This window comes from Pteropus vampyrus, unplaced genomic scaffold (genome assembly GCF_000151845.1).
Source record: "Pteropus vampyrus isolate Shadow unplaced genomic scaffold, Pvam_2.0 Scaffold217, whole genome shotgun sequence".
NCBI classification, from domain to species: Eukaryota; Metazoa; Chordata; class Mammalia; order Chiroptera; family Pteropodidae; genus Pteropus; species Pteropus vampyrus.
In genome coordinates, this window is record NW_011888998.1 from 1,253,573 (window position 1) to 1,272,699 (window position 19,127).

General features: G+C 55.3%; 1 protein-coding gene across 1 annotated transcript in view; it reads right to left on the bottom strand.

The window, feature by feature from the left end:
- Window positions 1-16,532, bottom strand: part of CNTN2 (contactin 2) — a 32,189-nt gene extending 15,657 nt beyond the window's left edge. Inside the window, exons 1-7 of the mRNA XM_011373111.2 lie at window positions 16,251-16,532; window positions 7,013-7,089; window positions 2,619-2,763; window positions 2,314-2,489; window positions 2,059-2,154; window positions 1,400-1,609; window positions 1,026-1,125 (exon numbers count right to left, since the gene is read on the bottom strand). Of these exons, the coding sequence (XP_011371413.2) occupies window positions 1,026-1,125; window positions 1,400-1,609; window positions 2,059-2,154; window positions 2,314-2,489; window positions 2,619-2,763; window positions 7,013-7,089; window positions 16,251-16,465 (1,019 nt within the window). The 5' untranslated portion in view covers window positions 16,466-16,532. The remainder of the gene's footprint in view (window positions 1-1,025; window positions 1,126-1,399; window positions 1,610-2,058; window positions 2,155-2,313; window positions 2,490-2,618; window positions 2,764-7,012; window positions 7,090-16,250) is intronic.
- Between the last annotated feature and the right edge of the window lie 2,595 nt (window positions 16,533-19,127).

Consider the following 19,127-nt stretch of genomic DNA (forward strand, 5'->3'; position numbering starts at 1 on the left):
AAGAGAGAAGCAAGGAGGGAGGGCGGGGCTTGAAGCTCAGGCAGGGAAGGGGCAAGGGGCGGGGCTCCCCTCTTCCCTCACTCGCCTGCAACAATTGTGACACTAATAAAGTCGATCGTCTTTTGGTTTGTACTCTGAAGCTGAGTGGCTCTCCCCTCTCCCACTCCCACTGGCCACCTGCCTCTTCTGGGCCTGCCCTTTCCAGCAGTGGCCTGCCACCTGGGTCTTAATGGGTCCCCTCCCCTCTCTTCCCAACAGGGCCTTGCCTCTACTTTATAAAGAGGCTTTAGTTATTGGTGATCCATGTACTAAAACAGACTAAGGTATCAGTGAGTCTTAATGGGTTAATATGTTGCCCTATCACGTGATTTAAATATGGATTTTCTAGAAGCCCAGTAACTTTCACGGGGTCATCCTGAGCCTCCTCAAATAGCAGGAGATAGTTGCAGTCATTCATTCTACAAAAATTTATTGAGTACCTGCTGTTTGCTTAGCCTTGTTCCAGTGAAACCTTTTTCTGGGACAGCATAATTTCTATTGTAATTTTTTAAAAGATAACTCTTAGTATCCATAGAACACTTACTAAATGCAAGACACTGTTCTAAGTACTTTACATCTATTAACTCATTTAATCCTCATAACAACCCATATGAGGTAGGTACTATTATTATCCCCATGTACAAATATGGAACCTGAGGCACAGGTTAAGTAGTTTACTCAAGGTCTCCCACCTAGCAAGTGACAGAGCTGGGATTTGAACCGGGTAGGCTGGGTTGGAGTTGGTACGCTCTGCTATCTGCTTCCAGCCTGAGGTGTTGCTGGGAGGATCCAGTGACCTAGTATGTGCCAGGCCCCTGGTGTGCGTGATGCCCCACCAGAGGGTCTGTGTACAGTGCGTGGTAATCACTGTCCACTGTGGCCGTGGCCTTCTGCTAGACTCTGCAAAGGCACCACGATGACCCTGCCTGCCCTCCCTCTAGGGTCACCTGTGCCCTGGCCTGCTCCCTTTCTCTTCCGTCACTCACTTCCCAAAGGCAAAGCACTCCAGGGTGACCTGCTGTCCCACCAGCGCATACGTCTCTGCTGGGAACCGGGCCTTGATGCTGGGCGCAAAGAGCCTGGGATCTGAGGAGAGAGAGGTTTCACAGATCAGATGCAAGGGGTCCGGGTCAGGTGCTGTTATGCAAAGGTCTCAGCACAGCTTAGAGCTAACTCTGTCTTAGCTCCCTTCCCCCTTGGGTACCTGGGACAAGTGTCTGAGGTCTTGCACCAGGAGGACTCAGGGGCCCAGGCCCCGGGCTCTGTGCCCTGTGAGCTGCTCTGGGATGGAAAATCCCCTTTACTCAATGCCCACCGACCCTTTCAGTTCTCTCCTCCCGGCCACGCCCCCATCCTTGACCTTCAGCGGCCAAGTTGAGCTGAGCAAACTTGCTGAAGACGCTCTTGGTGGAGAAGTCCATGTGGCTGGTGGCCAGGCAGGAGTAGTTGCCCAGGTCCGAGGCATTGGTCCGGGCAATGTACAGGTTGCCTGTGGTCTGGGACACGAAGTGACGCCCATCCGTCGGGATGAAGTTGGGGAACTCATTGAGGAGCCAGCGGTAGGACAGGCCTAGGATGTGGGGAGTTTGAGGACGCCAGGGGGTGTTAGGCTAACGGGGCAACTCTGGATGGTTCCCCAACATGCTGGAGGGGATCTTTAGACCCTGTCCAGAGAGCTGTCCCCTCCCCGCGGAACACTCTCCACCCCCACCCCCTTTCTTGTGCTCTAAGCTAGGGCTGACGGGAGACCTAGAGGGAAGATACAGCCTTATTCCTGCCTCCCAGGAGCACTGTCTGATAGGGAAACAGCCCCTCAGGGACATCCAGTCTGAAGGGGGAGGCAGGACACAGAGCTAGAAAATGACAGATCGATGAAGGAAATATGAAATCATTTGAGGTTGGGGACCACGGGATCGGTGCTTCCAAGAGTTGCTCACCACCCTTTATTCCTTCCTCTGATGAGCTGCTACGGCCCCTCCTGGGCCATCTGTATAACCATGGGCCGGGGTCCCCACTCACCTGGGTAGTGGGCAGGTGGGTTACAGGGCAACATTACCCCCCAACCTTCGTGAGTTTTCACTGGGTCTCGTTCTTCTTTGGAGAATTCCTGCAGAACTGGAGGTGAAGACCAGGTCTACTCAGGCACTGCTCTGCAAGCCTGGCTCCCCTCCCCAGCTCAGCCTCCATGGGAAGTCGTCATCTGCCCTTTCTGGACATTTCTCCCAGCCCCTTCTTCCCCTGCCCCAGAGTGCCCTGGCACCCCTTGGATCTCACAGCCAAAGCGCAGGACAGCCTCCCTGCTGACAACAGTGCCCACTGGGTTAGAGGCCAGGCACTGGTAGACGCCGGCATCCTGTGCCTTGGTGGGGTTCATGATGACCAGATTGCCCCCCACTAGCTGATGGCGGGAACCCGGCTCCAGCTTCATCTCGGTGCCATTCATCTTCCACCTGCAGCAGGAATGGAAGAGGGGGCCCTCCTGAGTCCTGCCCAGCCAGACCGAGCCCAGTCACAGGACTGAGGAAAAGCTGCATGATTGCCCAGGGGCTCCCAGCACCCACCTTGCAGGGGGGTCTCACCTGTAGGTGGCTGGAGGACTGGCCCGGGCACGACATGCCAACGTCACCTTCTCCTCTGTGGACTCCTCTGGGAATAGCAGGCTAAGGGGCTGGTCTTCAAAGACAGGCCCAAAGGTGGCTGGGGATCCCGGGGCCGAGCTCTGAGCTGCAGATGGGGACACCACCAGAGACCTCAGGGCCTGGGGGCCAGCTGGAGCCTGGCCTCTGGGGCCGCGCTGTCCAACAGGACTTTCTGTGATAATGCAAAGGTTCCATTTTCTCACTGTCCAATACGGTGACCACTAGTCCCTACTGTGGAATCCTCAAAATGCGGCTAGTGAGGCCGAGGAACCAAATTCTCAATTTTATTTAATTTTAATTAATTAAAATTTGAATTTGAATAGGTTGGGCAGGCCCCAGCTGGTCAAGTTAATTCAGTCAGTCGCCCGTCCTACACTCAGATATTGAGCACTTGCTATATACCTGGCACTGGACACTATAGACTATGTTGCGAGAATGAATGAGACAGAATCTCTTCCTCGAAGAACTTGCAGTCCAGGGAGAAAGACAGAGGACTGCCAGTACAGGTGGTAAGAGCCATCATAGCAGTTTAGGTTCAAGGTGCAGGAGGCCCTCAGAGTGGAAGGAAGCAGGCGACAATGCCCAGGGGCTGCCGGGCAGGTGGGGGCGGGGGGGCGGGGGTGGGGAAGTAGCTGATCTGCAAGATGTGAGATGGCCCTTGACAGATGCTTGAGAAATCACTGGCCGAAAGGGTGGAGAGAGAGTATCTGTCCCTGGAGCCTGATGCTCGTTCTGGGGCAGTGTGTCCCAAGAGGAAATGCCTGGGCTCTAAGCCTCTTACTAGCTGCTGTAGAGCCCCCTCCGGGCCCAGTGTCTTCACCTGTGAAGTGAGAGGAAAGCGAACTCTCCTCCCAGGGTCCATGGGAAGGTTCCACCTGGCACAAGGTGTGAGCTCAGAAAATGTCTGCTGGACCCGAGCATGGGGCGGGTGGGGACTGGGGGAGGAAAGAAGGCTTTATGGTGGGCGGATGGTGTGCAGGTTGCTTTGGGGACATTTTTATAAAATTCCAGTGTGACAATTCAAGAAAGAGAGGCCCAGAAAAGGGAATGACTTGCCCAGGATCTCAGTGCAAGTCTGCGTGCGGCACACACAGTTCTAGACCTCGGTCCCCTGAATTTGCTGAGCAAAGGGCCGTCTCACGCGCAAACAGAGTTTCAGGCCCGGCCCCTCCTAGGACAGACGCCTCTCTCCTCCAGCACCGCTGACCAGCCTCACCAGGGCAGGGACCCCCAGGCGCAGACAGTGGTGTTTCACACCTGCCTTTGCGCAGGGGTGGGAAGTGGGCTCCATTTGCTGACTCATGGGGCCGGGCAGATTTGCTTTTGTGGTGTCAGGCAGGAGCCAGGCCACCCCTAATTGGTTCCTACCCCTCAATGTAGCTGATTTCAGGCCCTCCTCCTTGGTAGATCGTGGGGGGAGGGGTCCCCATTAACCAATTAGTGCCTCCTCTCCTGGAGCATCCAGCTGTCAGGCCTGTTCCAGGGGTGGGGGTGGTGGGTCCCTATTCCACAGCTGAGGCCCAGCCCTGCACCCCTGGGAGTGAGGGCAGCTGTTAAGCAGCTCTCAGAATGAGGAAGGAGGCAGGACTCCCTGAAGTGGCATCGTCCATCCCACTCCCCACCACCCATCACTGCCCTTCGCTGCCGCCCCAGGCCCTGGAGATGGCGGCTGGAGAGCCCAGCTTAATCCCAAGTTAATGATGGTGGTGGAGGATAGGGACCCCTGCCCCAGCTGGGACTGCTGGGAGGGGAGGGAAAGGAGAGGAGGGGTGGCAGAGGCAGCCGGGAACCACCCTGCACAATAGCAGCTTCCAGTAATTCTGTCTGGATGGTGGGGGTAGCTGAGTGGGCCTGGGGCACACTGATGCTTTCAGACTGGCTTTCTTCCTGTAAAAGCTTTCTCCTTTGCACTCAGCCATATACACACCCTCACCCCAATATCCACAAATGCACATGTCTATATCTCTCACCTACACAGACTTCCTTACGTGCACACATATCACACATACAGACCTCTCTAAGCCGCTCCATCAGTCAGACATACACATTTGTACACACATCTGTTTCCCTGCACACACAGTTTGAATGTGCACTTATTTATTTGTATATACCCCTGCATTCATAAGAGGTGCGACTTGCTGAGTGCTTACCCATCATCAGATGCCATGCTCCAAGTTCCCTTCTCACGAGCTCTTTACCAGATAGTTACTGCTATTTCCTTATTTGACTAATGTGGAACCTGAGACTCAGGAAGGTTAAGTAACTTGCTCCAAATCACACAGCAAGAAGGGGCAGAGAGAGGGACTTGGACCCCTACCAGCTTCACTCCGTAGCTGGCATCCTCAACCTCAGTGGCCATGCTTCCTGACCTCAGTTCCCATCAGAACCATCATACGCCGTGTTCCACCCCAGAGGTACAGAGTCAGAGTCTCCAGAAGGGAGGCCCAGAAAGCCAGCTTTTTAAAATGCCACCTGGGCATTCTGTAGGGCAGCTGAAGCCGGGAGGCGTTACACCCTGCTGTAAGGCCTTGTGCATAGATTTGACATCCCCTCAGATATGGCTCCTCTCCACGCCAGACTCGCTCTCATCTCCACCCTCTCACACATCCACAGACACACCGTCATATTCTCTGCACACCTGCCTCCGAGGACACGCACACGCTCCCGGGCGAAGTCACCCCCTCCTTACTGCTCTGTTCTAAATCCTCTGATTCTCCCCGATTCCCTGTCCTGGTGACTCTGCTCCCCGAACACAGGCATTGGGAGCCTCATGGAGGAAGGGGCGAGAGAACTGTGAGCACGAAGGGGAATCCTCGCTGACGTTCCTCGCCCTGGGTCTGGCTCCAGGCAGGTGAGCAAAGAGAGTGGGAGCTGAGACGCCTTGCTGGGGACAATGTTCCACTCCTGTCTCTGGAGCTCTGCAACATGGCAGACCAGGTCCCCTTGCCCTTGGCCTTATGCATCTCTGGGTCTAAGGACCCTGGAGGCTGCCCATACCCCTTGCCTCGCATGACGGGGTCCCAACACTGAGCCATCCCTGAGGGAGGGCGATGCTGAGGATCCAGGCCCCTCTCTTTTGCTCTCTGGGATGGGTGTCTCCTGCTCTGTCAGCCAGGGTTCCCCAAACTAGCAGCTCCTCCAGACCAAGTGGGCCCTGGCACGGGGAGCTAGGCTGGGAGGCTCCTCCCACCCTCTGAGTCCTTCCTATTTCCCAGCAGCCTCACTGACTTGGGTGCAGGATTGGAAGGCAGTTAGGACATCATGAGAACATCTGAAAGTGTGCAGTGGAGTCCTTCCCTGGTGAGACAAGAACCTAGAATGTGCTGGCTGCAGCCTTGTGAGAAGGGGGCAGGTGGAGTCCGAGGTGGCTAGAACTCCAGAAGGATGGTGGAGGGCAGGTACTCCTGCCATGGAGAGTTTTAAGGAGAAAAGGAACGTCTATTGATCTGGGCTGGGGGTCAGGGCAGAGAGGCCAGGCGGTGGTCCCAATGGGCTGGTCAGAGTGGCAGCAGGCGGCCAGAGCGCTCCGTTGGGCTGTCAGACAGGCTGGGTCTCCAGCACACTCTCCGAGTCAGCCACCTGGGCCTCGCGACCTGCACTGCCCTCCTCTCTATGCCCCTCTCCTCTGCCAGCCCCCTCCTTCCCTCTTCCTACCTCGTAGCACCCCTGGCACAAGAGCCTCTGCTTGGGTCCCTCTCGCCTTTTGCCTGGGCCACTCTGTGCTCTGCCTCCCAGACTCTGTTCCACACTTACCCCTCTGCCAGGCTGCAGCATTGCCCTGAGGAGCTCCCCAAAGTTCTGTGGTATAGATCCGTGCCTCCTCATGGCAGGGACCCTACAGCGGTACCATCCGATAGAACCTTATGTGACAATGGAAATGTAATCTGTGCTGTTCAGTGTAGCTATTACAAGCCCTTGAAATGTGGCTTGTACAACTGAGGAACTAACTTCAAATTTTAATTTATCTTAGTTTTAATCATCCCTTGGCTATTGGCTACCATGTTGGACAATGTAGCCTAAGAAGCTTCAACTCCGGGCTGATATTGTGGAGAGTTGTTTGTGCCACAAACTTGCTGGGTGGCCCAGGGCAAGCCACTCACCCTCTCTGATCATACTTCTTCTATAATATGACAAAGACTCATTCCCTCTCCTCACCTCAAAGGGGAAAGTAAGATCCGCAAATGGGAAAATTTTAGTCAGGAAATTGCCTCAGCAACGTAAGTACTGCAGCAATGCAGAGTCAATAATTTCGGTAGTCATCACCAAAATAATAGCAATGCTATAACAGTATAACCATTCACGCTGGGCTTCAGAGACCAGACAAGCCCTCTTACCTGGACAGGAGACAAGGACCACAGCCACCAGCGGCAGCAGGTGTGACTTCCTCCGGAGTGGCCCCATGGCACGGGTTCTGGGCAGAGTGGAGAGAAGAGGAGAAGGGCCTCAGCCCAGCCCAGGGAGAGTCCAGAGGGAGGCGGAGAAGGACCCCGGGAGGCGGGAGGACGGGGAGGGCCCCTCCCAGCTCCAGGCGTATCTGGGTCTTGCCTGAGAGAGGCCAGAACTGCTCATCACTCATCCTCCCCAGGGCCCCCAGGGAAGGGGCTTGGCTATTAGCAAGGAGCTTTCCCGGGCCAAGTGCCTCCTACTGGCCCCCTGGGAGTCTGGCTCTACCCTGTACCCCACTCCTACTCCCCGACCCTGCAGCCAGGAGGGTGCTGTTCAGGAAATGAAGGAGTGACTAACTGGGAAGCCAGGACCACCTACCTGCCTACTCACCTGTAACAGCTCTTGTCATGGGTCTGGAAGAGAACAGGGCCTGGGTTCGGGGAACTAGTAGCATCTTCCTCCAGCAATAAGAGCCCGTTCCCTCTGCCCCCGTCCCGCAGCTGTCTGGATGGGGGCAATGAGCCCCTCTGGGAGCCGCGCTAAGTCTCTCAGACCCAGTCCTGTTTTTCTAGTGCGGAGGGGTTTCATTGATTCATCCACACCCTCTCACCTGGGTCCCCAGGTAAAGCACCATGTACTGCCCATGCTGGAGCCATAACCTTGGCCCCTTTAGCAATGCTCCCAACCATATGGGCTAATGGGCCCAGACAGGCCTTCTGGACTGAAAAAATGAACGCGGCTCCCAGAGGAGCCCCCCTCTTGCAGAGAGGTGAGCAGAGACCTGGTAAAATTTTGGGAGCTCTGGAGAAACTGTTCCTTGCGGCAGGGGGTACAGAGAGCAAGTCAGAGCCCCCTCCATCAGTCTGACAGAGAGGGGCCTCCTCCTTAGAAGCAAGGGCAGGACCAGCCTTTCCACTTACGCCCCATCTCCAGGCTGATTTTCTGAGTGCTGGGGGGAGTGGAGTGTGACATCTCAGGGGCCTGCTTTTTGGTTATTTGGATGAGCCTGGGTCATTGGGCTCCCATAGCTCCCTGTCAGAGCTGTCACAGATGACCTGGCTGCAGATTCTGCTTCTCTGTCTTTCCTGCCCACCTTGCAGACACCAAAGAGCAGGGGGAGTGGGGCCGGGGCTGGGGGGAGCCTGGCTGGGGACTTTCCCACTAACCAGCTGTAAGACCCGTGCCATCTCTGGGCCTCGGCGTCTTCATCTGCGGAATGGGTGCTTTCTAAGGTCTCTCAGCACTGAGACTGTGATGCTCCCAGAGAGTGCAGGGCCACTGAGGGCCTGGGAATGCTGTCCACTGGGTGGCGGTGGGGAGAAGGTAAGATGACCTAAGATTCTGCCCCGCCCCTCCCCTGGGGAGGGGGCCGTGCAGAGTCTGAAAACCCAGGCAAACTCAAGCTCAGGATCTCCCTGTCTCACTTCACGCTCTGTTCCCCTGGAGAGAGAGTTCTCAAACCCTTTTAAACCTCAACATTTGATCACCCCCAACCTTTTCCTGCCTCCTCAGTAGCTGCAGCTGGCACCTGAAAAAGCTGAGGGAAAGGAGGGGAAGCGGCCCCAAGGCCCATCATGGAAGACCTAGGCTGAGAAGCTGGGTGTTGGAGGAGGGGTTGGAGTGGGGGCGTTTAAACAGAAGGCACCCCAACTCCAGCCTCACATCCACAGCCCTTTGTCAGGAACGGGGCGGGGGGCAGGGGCCACCTCCCCATGACTAGCTGCCCCTCCCCATCCTTGTCACTTTCAGTTTCAGACTTGAATACAAAAATTCAGCCCTTCTAGCCCCTGGGACATTCCCCCAACGCCCCCATCTCTGTGACTACTCATGTGACTCCCCTGTAATGCCCTTCCTAGGTGACGCACATGCATCCTTCACGGCCTCAGCCATGTCTTACCCTGAAGATGCCCCACGTGCACGGTTAGAATCCAGCTCTGTTCTTAACTGCGCCCGTGGCGCCCTGCCCACAGGGGCGCATCTGCCTCCAGAAGGTTGTGGGCTCCCCGCCAGGGGGTGGGGGGGGGCGGACTGCATCTCCTCATCTTGGTACCACTTGTGCCTGGCAAAGTGCCTGGCATGTGATAGGTGTTACTCGTGTGGCACATTTGACTGTTTGAGGACAGCTGTGTTATGTGCCTCCAGGAGTCAGTGGACAGACACTGTCACACTCACTCACACAGTGGTGCTCAGTAGACAGCTCAGTGCTCCCCAAAGGCACACACACGCACTCGCAGACTCACACACCCTCACATGCTTGCTCGTAAACACGTACTCACAGACACACTCACATTCTTTCTCACACACTCTCACATGCACATGCACACAGTCCCCCCCACACCCTCATTCACTTTTATACGCATTCTCACAGTTCTCTCACGCACACTCCCTCTCTCACACTCACATGCACACACTCACTCTCACACACACTCAGGTCTGCAGGGTCTGCGGAGTGCTCGGTCGTGGGGCATGTGGAATCTGGCCCCGCCTCTCCGGGGCACTGGGGCTCTGTGAACTGTCCCAGGCTCCAAGGGGTCGCGATGCTGTCTTCATCTCCTAACGGCTCTGAGAGCTTGGACAAGTTATTCCCCCCGCAGAGCCTCGGTTTTCTCGTGTGCAAAGTGGAGATCACAACACACTTTGCAGAGCTGTTCTGAATGTTCGGTGAGGTACCGGAGTGCCCCGCAGTGGGAGTCTTGGGGTCATGGTGGTGATGAGGGGGTGGAGAGAGGACGGGGCTCCAGACCCCTTCTCCACACCAGCCAGAGCAGCTCCACTCACATCTGATTTATCTACCGGACTTCCCTACAAAGTTCCCTTTAAACAAAGGGTTCCATGGCTCCAAAAATTTTGAAAACACCCCCTTGGTGCTGGATTGCCACACCCCAGAGTCTGGCATGAGAAGGTGCTCAATCATCGTTTGCTTCCTGCCCTTCGTCTGCCTGCCAGTCCTGGGAGCTCAGTGAAGGGGGCAGGGTGCTGGCTCAGGGAGGAGCTTGGGCTCTAGGCACTTATCCTAAGTGTGCCAGGGCAAAGCAGGGACAGATGACCAGTGGGATGGGGCGGGGCTGGAGACTCCGGGGCAGGAGTCGGCTGCTGCTCCCCAGCAGTGAGTGTGTGTGCAGGTATGTGATGTTTGTGTATATCTGTGTGTCTTGTCTATATGTCCCTGCATATATGCGAGGTCTGGTCTTTGTGTTGCTATGTATATGCATGTGTCTATGTGTGTCTGTGTATGGGTATGTCTGGTCTTTGTTGTGTGTGCCCATGTGTGTGTGTGTGTGTGTATCCCTGCATGAGATGGGGCACAAAGACCCAGCCCCTGCTTTGTTTCCCTGTTACCTACCAGGAGCCCTGCATTCGGGATCACTCTCCTCCACCCCAGAGTGGTCAGAATTTTGTTTTCTCACTTCCCATGGGTAATTACTATTATTTCATGGATAATCCAATTTCTCTCCTCCTAAACTTCAGCTTAACTCAGACCTTTATCAGTCACCACTGGGCTCAAGGGCCCTGGGCACCCCAGGGGAACAGACCTGCAGCCTCAAAGGGGACATAGGTCGGGGAGGTGTTGGGGTGCTGGGGTGGAGGAGCACCCGGAGTTGCCCTTGAGGAGCACTAGAAGTCAGCCGGATCAGATGTACACTGAGCTCCACTGTGTGCCAAAGCCTTGTGTGAACACACACACACACATACACACACACACACACGCACGCACACACACACACACGCGCGCGCACGGAGTCTAGGTCAAAGGTTGGAGATCGTCGCTTCCTGGAAGGTGAGGCACTTGTCATCTAGCCTCTCCTTGCATCCACTTCCATTGCGGTATTTATTACCGTGTGCCAGGCATTGTCCTAAGTACTAGGGAGACGGTAATAAAAACTGCCTTTATGGAGCTCTCTGACTGACACCGAGGATGTGCTCATGAGCTGCATGGGCAAGCCATCTCCTCACATCATTTGGCCTATGACACATTCTTGAATGCTCAGGGTGGAGGAGGCCTTTTTGTCAGGAACAAGACCAGAGTGGAGCTATGCCAGGCCCAGAGCTGGCCGTATGAGCCCTGAGCCAGCCAAGCCTGGCCAGCTGCTCACGTACAGGGGTGCAGGCACAGGCTGGCACAGGCGGGCACAGGCTGTCACCAACGGGGGCTGGTCTTGTGAGGAACCAACACATGGGGGTGCAGGCTGCTTGGAGGTTCAGAGGCTCCAGGGGGAGCTGGCTGAATTGCTGGGTTCAGGAAACAAAGGGCCTGGGTGACGACTGGGGGAGAAAAGGCTGAGAGCTGGACTCCAGCACACGACAGGATTTGCTGGGCCAGGGCCCCTGCACAAAGCCAGTCAGAAAAAGAAAGATAGACTCCACCTAAATGCTACACTTGGGACACCCAGCTCCTGGCCCTGAATCTGTCCGCTCCTAACCCCTGGTGGAGATGTGAGCACCGAGGGCAGCTTTTGGCTGGGTGGTAGTAGAAAAAGCAGAAGTTAGGAGTCAGCTGAGGGCAGAGACTAGGAGACACGGTGAGCCGACCAGGGCTGCCAGAGCTTCTCAGGTCCCCACCTTCTTCCATCCTACAGCACAGCACGCGGGGTGATGGGGCGGCCTCTCAACCACCAGCCTGGTGCTTACAACTCTAGTATACTAGTACAACTCTAGTATAAGTAACCAGTATAACCCTAGTTATTACATTCATTACTTAACATCTCTGAGCCTCAGTCTTCCATCTGCAAAATGGGGATGGGAAGGGTAGTAGCCACCTCGAAGGACCCTTGTGAGGTCAGCACCATTCCGGGCCCACAGTAAGTGCTTGGGAAAGATCGGGTCTTGCTGAGAAGCCTCCCAGCCCTTGCCCATAGGCCTTAGCACACTGAGGCACACGGACACGTGTCCACAGACACTGACTGTGCTTGGCTGTGAGTCAGGCTCATTTCTACAGTCATGACAGTCGGGCTGCACTCACACGTGTTTAGGATAATGACAGATTCCCGCAATCTCCCCGGGCAGGTGCCTTCCCCCTCTTATGCCTCACAGGTGCAGTGGGCCCAGGCAAGCCCCAGTAAGCACGCCACCCCAGATGAGGGCACACGGACACACAGTCACACCAGATACCATGTGTTCTGGAGAGCACACGGCTAGCATACGCACCTGGACGCTCCCCAGCAGGTGCTCCTCCTCAACCACCCCAACCTCCTGCCTGCAGGGGTCTAAGATGGGAGAGGGATTCTGCCTATGAAAGGAATTGCCTCCTGAGACAGGATCAGTGTCCTCCAGGAAGGTCTGAATCACTCCACGCCCCTCTGGGAGGACAGGGGTCTATGGTGGCTTGCTGGGGCCACTGGTAGGAACAAGAAGACTGTGGTTGAGAGACCTTGAGTGGGAAAGCCTGGTGCCCTGAGCTGGAGGAGGTCCTGAGGGCAGGTTCAGGTGGGATGGGAACCTCCGTTGTCTTCCATGGGGACAGGGACTAGATGGGGACAGGGGAGCTGTGTAGCTAAGTTTCTCCTCAGCCCCCTCTGTGTGCTCCTTCCCTCTCTGCTCCCAATTTTTTTCTGTAGCCTCTTTGTATTGGCAGCTGGTTCACTGAGGCCCCAGCCCTGGCACGGCCGCGCCCTCTGCCCTCTGGGTAGAGCTGACCCCCAGGTTCATGGATTTGTGTGAGCTTTCAGCCTTGAGCCTGAGGGAGTCTGACCCTTGATCTGCAGCCTGGAGTCTCTGGCCCTTCTGCCCCTGCCCTCTCCGCTGGAGAGACGCTCAAAGTGGGAAGCGGACAGAGGGGAGAGCCTTGCATCCTCCTGGGAGGAGCTAGAATAAGGGCCACGCCCGGACCCTAGGTCTCCTACTCCCCGCCTGCTCTGTGTGTGGTATGGGGCAGGATGAGCGAGTTCTTTGGAAGGAAGATCCATTTTCAAGGAGTAAGAACAATTGTTTCAATTTGGCTCTGAAGAACTAAATCAGGAAAAAAATGGTAAAGCAATTTTGCATGTCCCCTCATCTCTGCAGAGAGGAGACTCCCCCCCAGTTCCTAGGTAGTTTCCTGCTGGCGGCTCAGATCCAAGCCTGGTGGCGGCGGTTCCAACCTGCTCCTCCCCTCGGACTAGTTTCTGCTCTGGGCTCCAAATAAACTGCCCCTCTTAGGCTGCACTATAAGAAGGCCGCCTTTCAGCCAGACACAGGGTAGGGTAGCCTCTTGGTCTGTGAGGCTGGCAGGCATTGAGAGTATGTGGGCTGAGGCTGGAGGAGACCCAGCAGGTTTCATCCGGATAGGTGCCCTGTGGGAGTGGAGGGGTGGGGGTCGGGGTGGGGCTCATTAGATGAGAAGGACACTGAGGCATTCTTGGGTCTGCACGTGTCCTAGGATGCTGTGTATTCAGTTTGGGAAACGAATATCACGTACCTTTGCTTTTGTTTGCATCCTCTTTGGGTAAACAGAAAACATAGGCTCATTTTGCAGTAAGAGAACTCATTAAACCCAAGGAGGGACTTCTTTACTCCGGGATGGTTACCATCGGGGCACAGAGCCCACAGAAACTCCCATGTTTCAGGTTAGTGAAGCCCTGGGGGGTAGGGTGGGGGAGGGGGTTGGTCTAGATTAGGGTGGTTCAGAAGGATGTCTGTCTTCTTATGGATTCCTAGTAACCCCTGCCTGTTACTGTTTGAAAGAGGATAACCTGAGCCAGGAAGAAATTTATAGGGTGATCCAGCCTAACTTCTACCTCCAGGCAGGACTATTTCTAACCTTGGCCCTGACTCCAGTTCTCCACAGCCTCTTAGAGTCATTGGAAAGATTGCCTCACCTCAGGGCTCATCTTCCTCGTGAGGAAGTGCCTCCTACAGTCTAATTTCGACCCCTCTTGCTTCACTAGCATATTCTTTGCTCTGGTTCTTCTTTCCCTGAGTATCAGCCACCTCTTGCTCAACTCCCTGCCTCTGCTCTAGAAGTCCCTCCAAAAATACAAATACCACCCACACTCAGACAGAGATTGTCTTTGAGATGCACTTTCCCGCAAAGATTTGGCTTGAGGACATTCTAGGTGTGAGGGTGGAGGATGTGCACCCTCCAAACTGCCCCAGATGAATTGCTTCCCCCTCCCGTGTACTTTCTCCAGAGGAATAAGTTTGGCTCATCAAAGATAGTATGTGCAACCATCCCATTGAACACAATCCTCAGAGGTCCATCCCACACGTGTCTCTATTTGAACAACTGCTGGCAGAGAAGGTGCTGGAATGGAGTTACATAAGAAGTAAGATCTGGCAAGGGGATGGTGTAGGGATAGGTTAGACCGGAGAAAGGGCTGTAAAGGGAGAGAGAGCTTGGCCAGGTGGGGAGTAAAGGATGAGTAGGAATGATGGAGAGTCACCGAGAGAGAGACCAGGGGACCCTGTGCTTCCCTCACTGCTCAGGCTGAACACTAGAAAGACAAGTGAACCCTGGTGACTTCGATGTCATGGGCTCAGGGACTCCCCTACTCCCCTCCCTTTGGTTGACTGGGGACTATGGGTAGATCCCACAGGAAATCAGGAAGAACTTTAACCTTGTGGCGAAAGCCTTGCTTGCATGGCCCTGGAACCTGGCTAGAAAGGGTTAACTGGCGGGCGCCCTGGGGAAGGCTTGGATGCTTCTGTCTCTGAGGGTGGAACTCTCTCCTCCCACTGCCAGGAATCAGGGCTCTGACTCCCTGCCCCACCCACAGGAACCCAGGTCACACCAATTTCTCCCACAGGTGGCCCGCTCATTGCTGCCCTGGATCCCAAGTGGTTCATGTAGTCCCTCTGAGTGCAACTGAGAGGCAGAGCGGCTAAGTGGACTGAGGGACTCTCTGGCCAGAGGGTTGGGCAAGGACACTGAGATCGCCCCAGAAGGAGATCGAGAGGGAACTGATAAACGGGGACATTGGGCTGCTCAGAGCAGAGGAAGAAGGATGCTGGCTGGGCTTTGGGATGGAGTTTGGGGGCCTTGGGGAGTCAAGCTGAAAGGAAGGGGGTAGGGTCTGACCAGTTGCAGGCTGGACATGGCGAGGGGGGAAGGTTACGGGCAGGTGACCTGGGACTGGAACGCCAGCCCTTCTCCAGGGCTGGGGCCATGGGCACTCACGGCTCATCCCATCTTGGTCCATCTGGATTCCCGAACCTCTAAACAACCTTGACTGACAGACTCTCCTTCTGGGACACAGGCTCGGTCCCCAGTGATCTGTGACTGAAGGGTCCCTGGCTTTGTCCCAGGGAGCACTAGGACCCTCCTTCCACTGTCTCGTCTCATCCCCCTTTCTTGCTTCCTAGACCTGGGAACCAACCCCTCCTGGAGAAGGTGATGGGATTCAGTTCTGGACATGGCTGGGGCTGCTTCCCCCACTCTGGTCCATGATGTAAGCCCCATGAGCTGGGGAGAAGGGTCGCCCTCTTTTTCTAGACCCCCTAAACTGCGCCCCTCCCCCCTCCTAGCCTCGGACCCTTTCTTTATCAGAAAGCCAAACTTCTGCAAATCGTTCTCACCAGTGCGGATGAAAGGGAGGGGTTTGAGGAGGAGATAAGATTGGGGAGGGGGGAAGGGAAGAAAAGGAATTTCAGCCCCTGGAGTCCTAGCCACTCACACTTTGGGATGTGACTTGCCTCAGTTTCTCCTCCCTAAGTCCCTACTTTTGGACGATCCTTTGCCCAAACTTGTGCTCCACTCCCTCCTCTGTGGAATGGAACCAAGACTTTGCAGAGAGGTCACCCTGCAGTGGCAGATCCAGGGCGACCTCGAGTCTGGGGAGTCAGGCTTCATTCCATTCAGGGCCATCTGTGGGCAGGCCAGGGCCCGGGGCCTGGCCTCAGGGACTGTCGGGTCCTGGACTGGGGGCCCAGGCCAGCTTTCCTAGCGCTGTCCTCTCCGCAGGCAATTGCTGCCGTCAGCTGGTGTCCGGCTTGAATTCCTGGACACACTACTGGGGGCCAGCTTCCTGGCCAGGCTCAGCCTGCCAGGGCCCTGCAGGATGCCACCCACGTAGACAGGGCGGAGGGCACCTCCAGTTCCAGTGGCCACCATGCTTCTGGGCTGAGAAGTCAGACCGTCCCCCCAACTGGCTGGGGTTCCCACCCTTCCCCAGCCCCTCCCAAGTTGCAAAGACAGTGCGCTCTGAGCCCCTTCCCATAACAGCGCCCTGGGGAGTCCCTGGGAGGGAGGAGACAAAAGCAGTTGGCACCTACCTGGGGTGAAAGAAGGTGTTGGCTGGGGCAGGTGGACGCTGCCCGAGGCGGTGAGCAGGAGCCGGCGGACTGCCAGCCCCTTGGGCCGCCCTCCTCTCCTCCCCTGCTCCCTCAGCGGCTCGCTGCTGTCCTGGTGCGGTGGTGGCAGCAGTGGCGGTGGCGGGTGAGGGCGCTTGTGTGTGTGCACGCCCGGAGCCACTGCAGCATCTCTGCATCAAGATGTGCTCCTCCCTCTTCCAGGCTCTGCTCACTGGCTGGCTCCAGTCCTCAGCCAACGCGCTCAGGGGCCCTGGAGATGGCTTCCTTCTGCCCCCCTCCCACCCCCCTTCCCGTCCCCACCCTCCCGGCTTTACCTCATTTGCTGTCATTTAAGGACTAGGGAGCGAGCCAGGGCACCCGTGTCTTCCATAATGCATGGGCAGCTCAGCTCCTGGGCGCTGTCTGGCCTGCCGGCACCCCCACCCCCATCCCCGCCCAGCCCAGAGCTGAAGGGGCTGCAGAGGGGTGGGGTGGGGTACATAGGGAAAAGAAAGTGGCTCTTGCTATTCAAACCCTGTAGACTATTGGAGCCAAACCCCGTGTTTCTCCAGAAATCCCCCATTAGAGGAAGGGATACAAACTAGAAACCCCCAGCTCGTTGTGCAGGGCAGGTGGAATGGGGGCTCCTTCGTGGCCCACCCCACATGTTCGTCTTTATTGTTTCCCTTCCTTATAAAAGTAACATGGCTCTTTGTCAAGATATCCAAACATTAGAGGAAATTTAAAACAGATAGTAAAAGTCCCTTAACAAATTTGAGTTACATGCCTCCAAGTTTATTATTTTCATGTATATAATTACATGAGTTATTAGTATTAGTTTATAAAAATGGATCACACAATATATCATGATTTGCAAGATATTTTTTAATTATAAAAGATCTTGGACACCTTTCCACATCAGCACCTATGCATCGGAGCCTGTTTTAATCAACTAGTAGTGTGATTCACGAAAAGCTCACTAGATTGTGGGTCTGAACGTCTGAAGCGTAGGCTGGGCTCTGCCGCTGATTAGCTGTGTGTGCTAGGCTAAGTGCCCTGTCCTCTCTGAGCCTCACTTGGATCCTGAGGGGATTAAAGATGGCCAAGTGCCCTGCTGGCTCTGAGATTCTAGGTGCTCACCCAAGTCGGTGATATCTCTCCTGCTCTGCTCCTGTCATCTGGGTGGGGGCAGGGGGCAGAAAGGCTGGAGCTTGGAGGCAGAGGGACGAGCCATCTGCAGCAGCAGTCAGCCCCATCAGGCTGTCACTGCTGTCTCACCCTCCTCTGGTCCACCTGCTGTCCAGCTCACACAGGCAAGACCAGTGAGTGGACCAGATGCTAGAACAGCTGGCAGGGCCAGGACAGCCTCAGAGTTTTAAACAGCCATCTCTGTCAAGCCTGGAGTGCCACAACTTATCTTCCTGAGTGGAGGTGGGCGCAGGGTCTTGGGACACTCTGAGCCAAGTGGGACAGACTGGGCCGGAGGAGGAGCTGTGGCATAGGGGAGGTTCTGCGTCCCAGCCTCCAGAGCCGGAATATCTGCCTGAGTTCCAGCCCCCTTCCCCCACCCCTCTACCGAACTTCTGCTTCGCGCCTCCCCCCACAACCTTCTGCTCCCTCTAAGGGCTTTCCTAACTCTGGGCACAGTCTCCTTTGTTTCAGATAGAGAGACATCCGACCGTGCTAACAATGTGTCTTGAATAACTTGGAACGCTTCTGTGCAAATCCATTCCAGGTGCCTTCTCTCTCCTGCCTCTGCCCACATTGTCCTTGTCTGTCAGTCTGTCTGTCCTCCTGGCACGTTGGCTCTGAGCTCCTGAGGTGAGCCTTGCCCTCTGACGTCACCCAGGTCAGCCCAAGCTCGGCAGAGAGGGCTTTGAGTTCTCTCCAAGCAGAAAACGGCTGCCAGGAGAGAGGGCGGGGCCGACTGGTCAGGGAATTGGCTGACTCAGGGGCCAAGGGTCTAGCAATGCTTACAAGGTTTGCCTAGATTGAGACAGCTGTCTTTGTGACTCTATTTTCAGGCAGTTTCTGCCCTTGAGGTAGGAGCTGGGTCCTTGGGGAGGGCCTGGTTCCCTCTGCATTAGCATAGGTAACTTGGGTCTCAAAGATTCTCTCAAATCCCTCTGCAAGCCAGCTGCCCCGCCCCAGGCAGGCGCTCAGACCTCGGCGGGCTCCAGCAGTGGTGCGGCGGTAAGAAGTGAAAATGAACTGAAAATGAATGTATTAAGTCTAGGCTTGGATTTGAGGAGACAGTTCTCAAAGTTTCACCTTTTCACCTGTCTAAAGCTCTTACCTGAGCCTAGTACAGATGAATTTTGGGAGTTATTGGGGATCCTCACTGCCAGCCTCTAAGGTGCTCCTGTTTCTGACAAGACAATAGAGTGGGTGTTTAGAGGTCCAGGTTGAGTTTTGTTTGTGGTGTCCATTAATTTGATAATGACCAAAGTATTTTATAATATCATTATTAATTGTGTATAAATTATTAGTAATAACTTGCGTGTCTCCAATGTGTCAGGAGCTATACTAAGACTTTACCTGAATTATCTACCCGAAGGATATGTGTTGTTCTCATTTTACAGATGATGCTCAGAGAGATCGAGGAACTTGCTCAAAGTAAGCAGTAAACAAGTAGAGAAGCAGAGACTGCTGGCCTGGTTCCGGCATCCATGGGTTAACCGGGATGCTGTGTGCTCCAGCTGCCTGCTGCCTGCCCTTCTGGGGTGGGCACAGAGGTGGACAGGATGATTTCCTTTGTTTTGGTACCTGCCAGATCCCAGGATCCTCAGTACAGTTGACTATAAAGGGTACATCTGTTCTTTGTGGCTAATCAATATGTCTCCATGTTGTCTGGAGAGG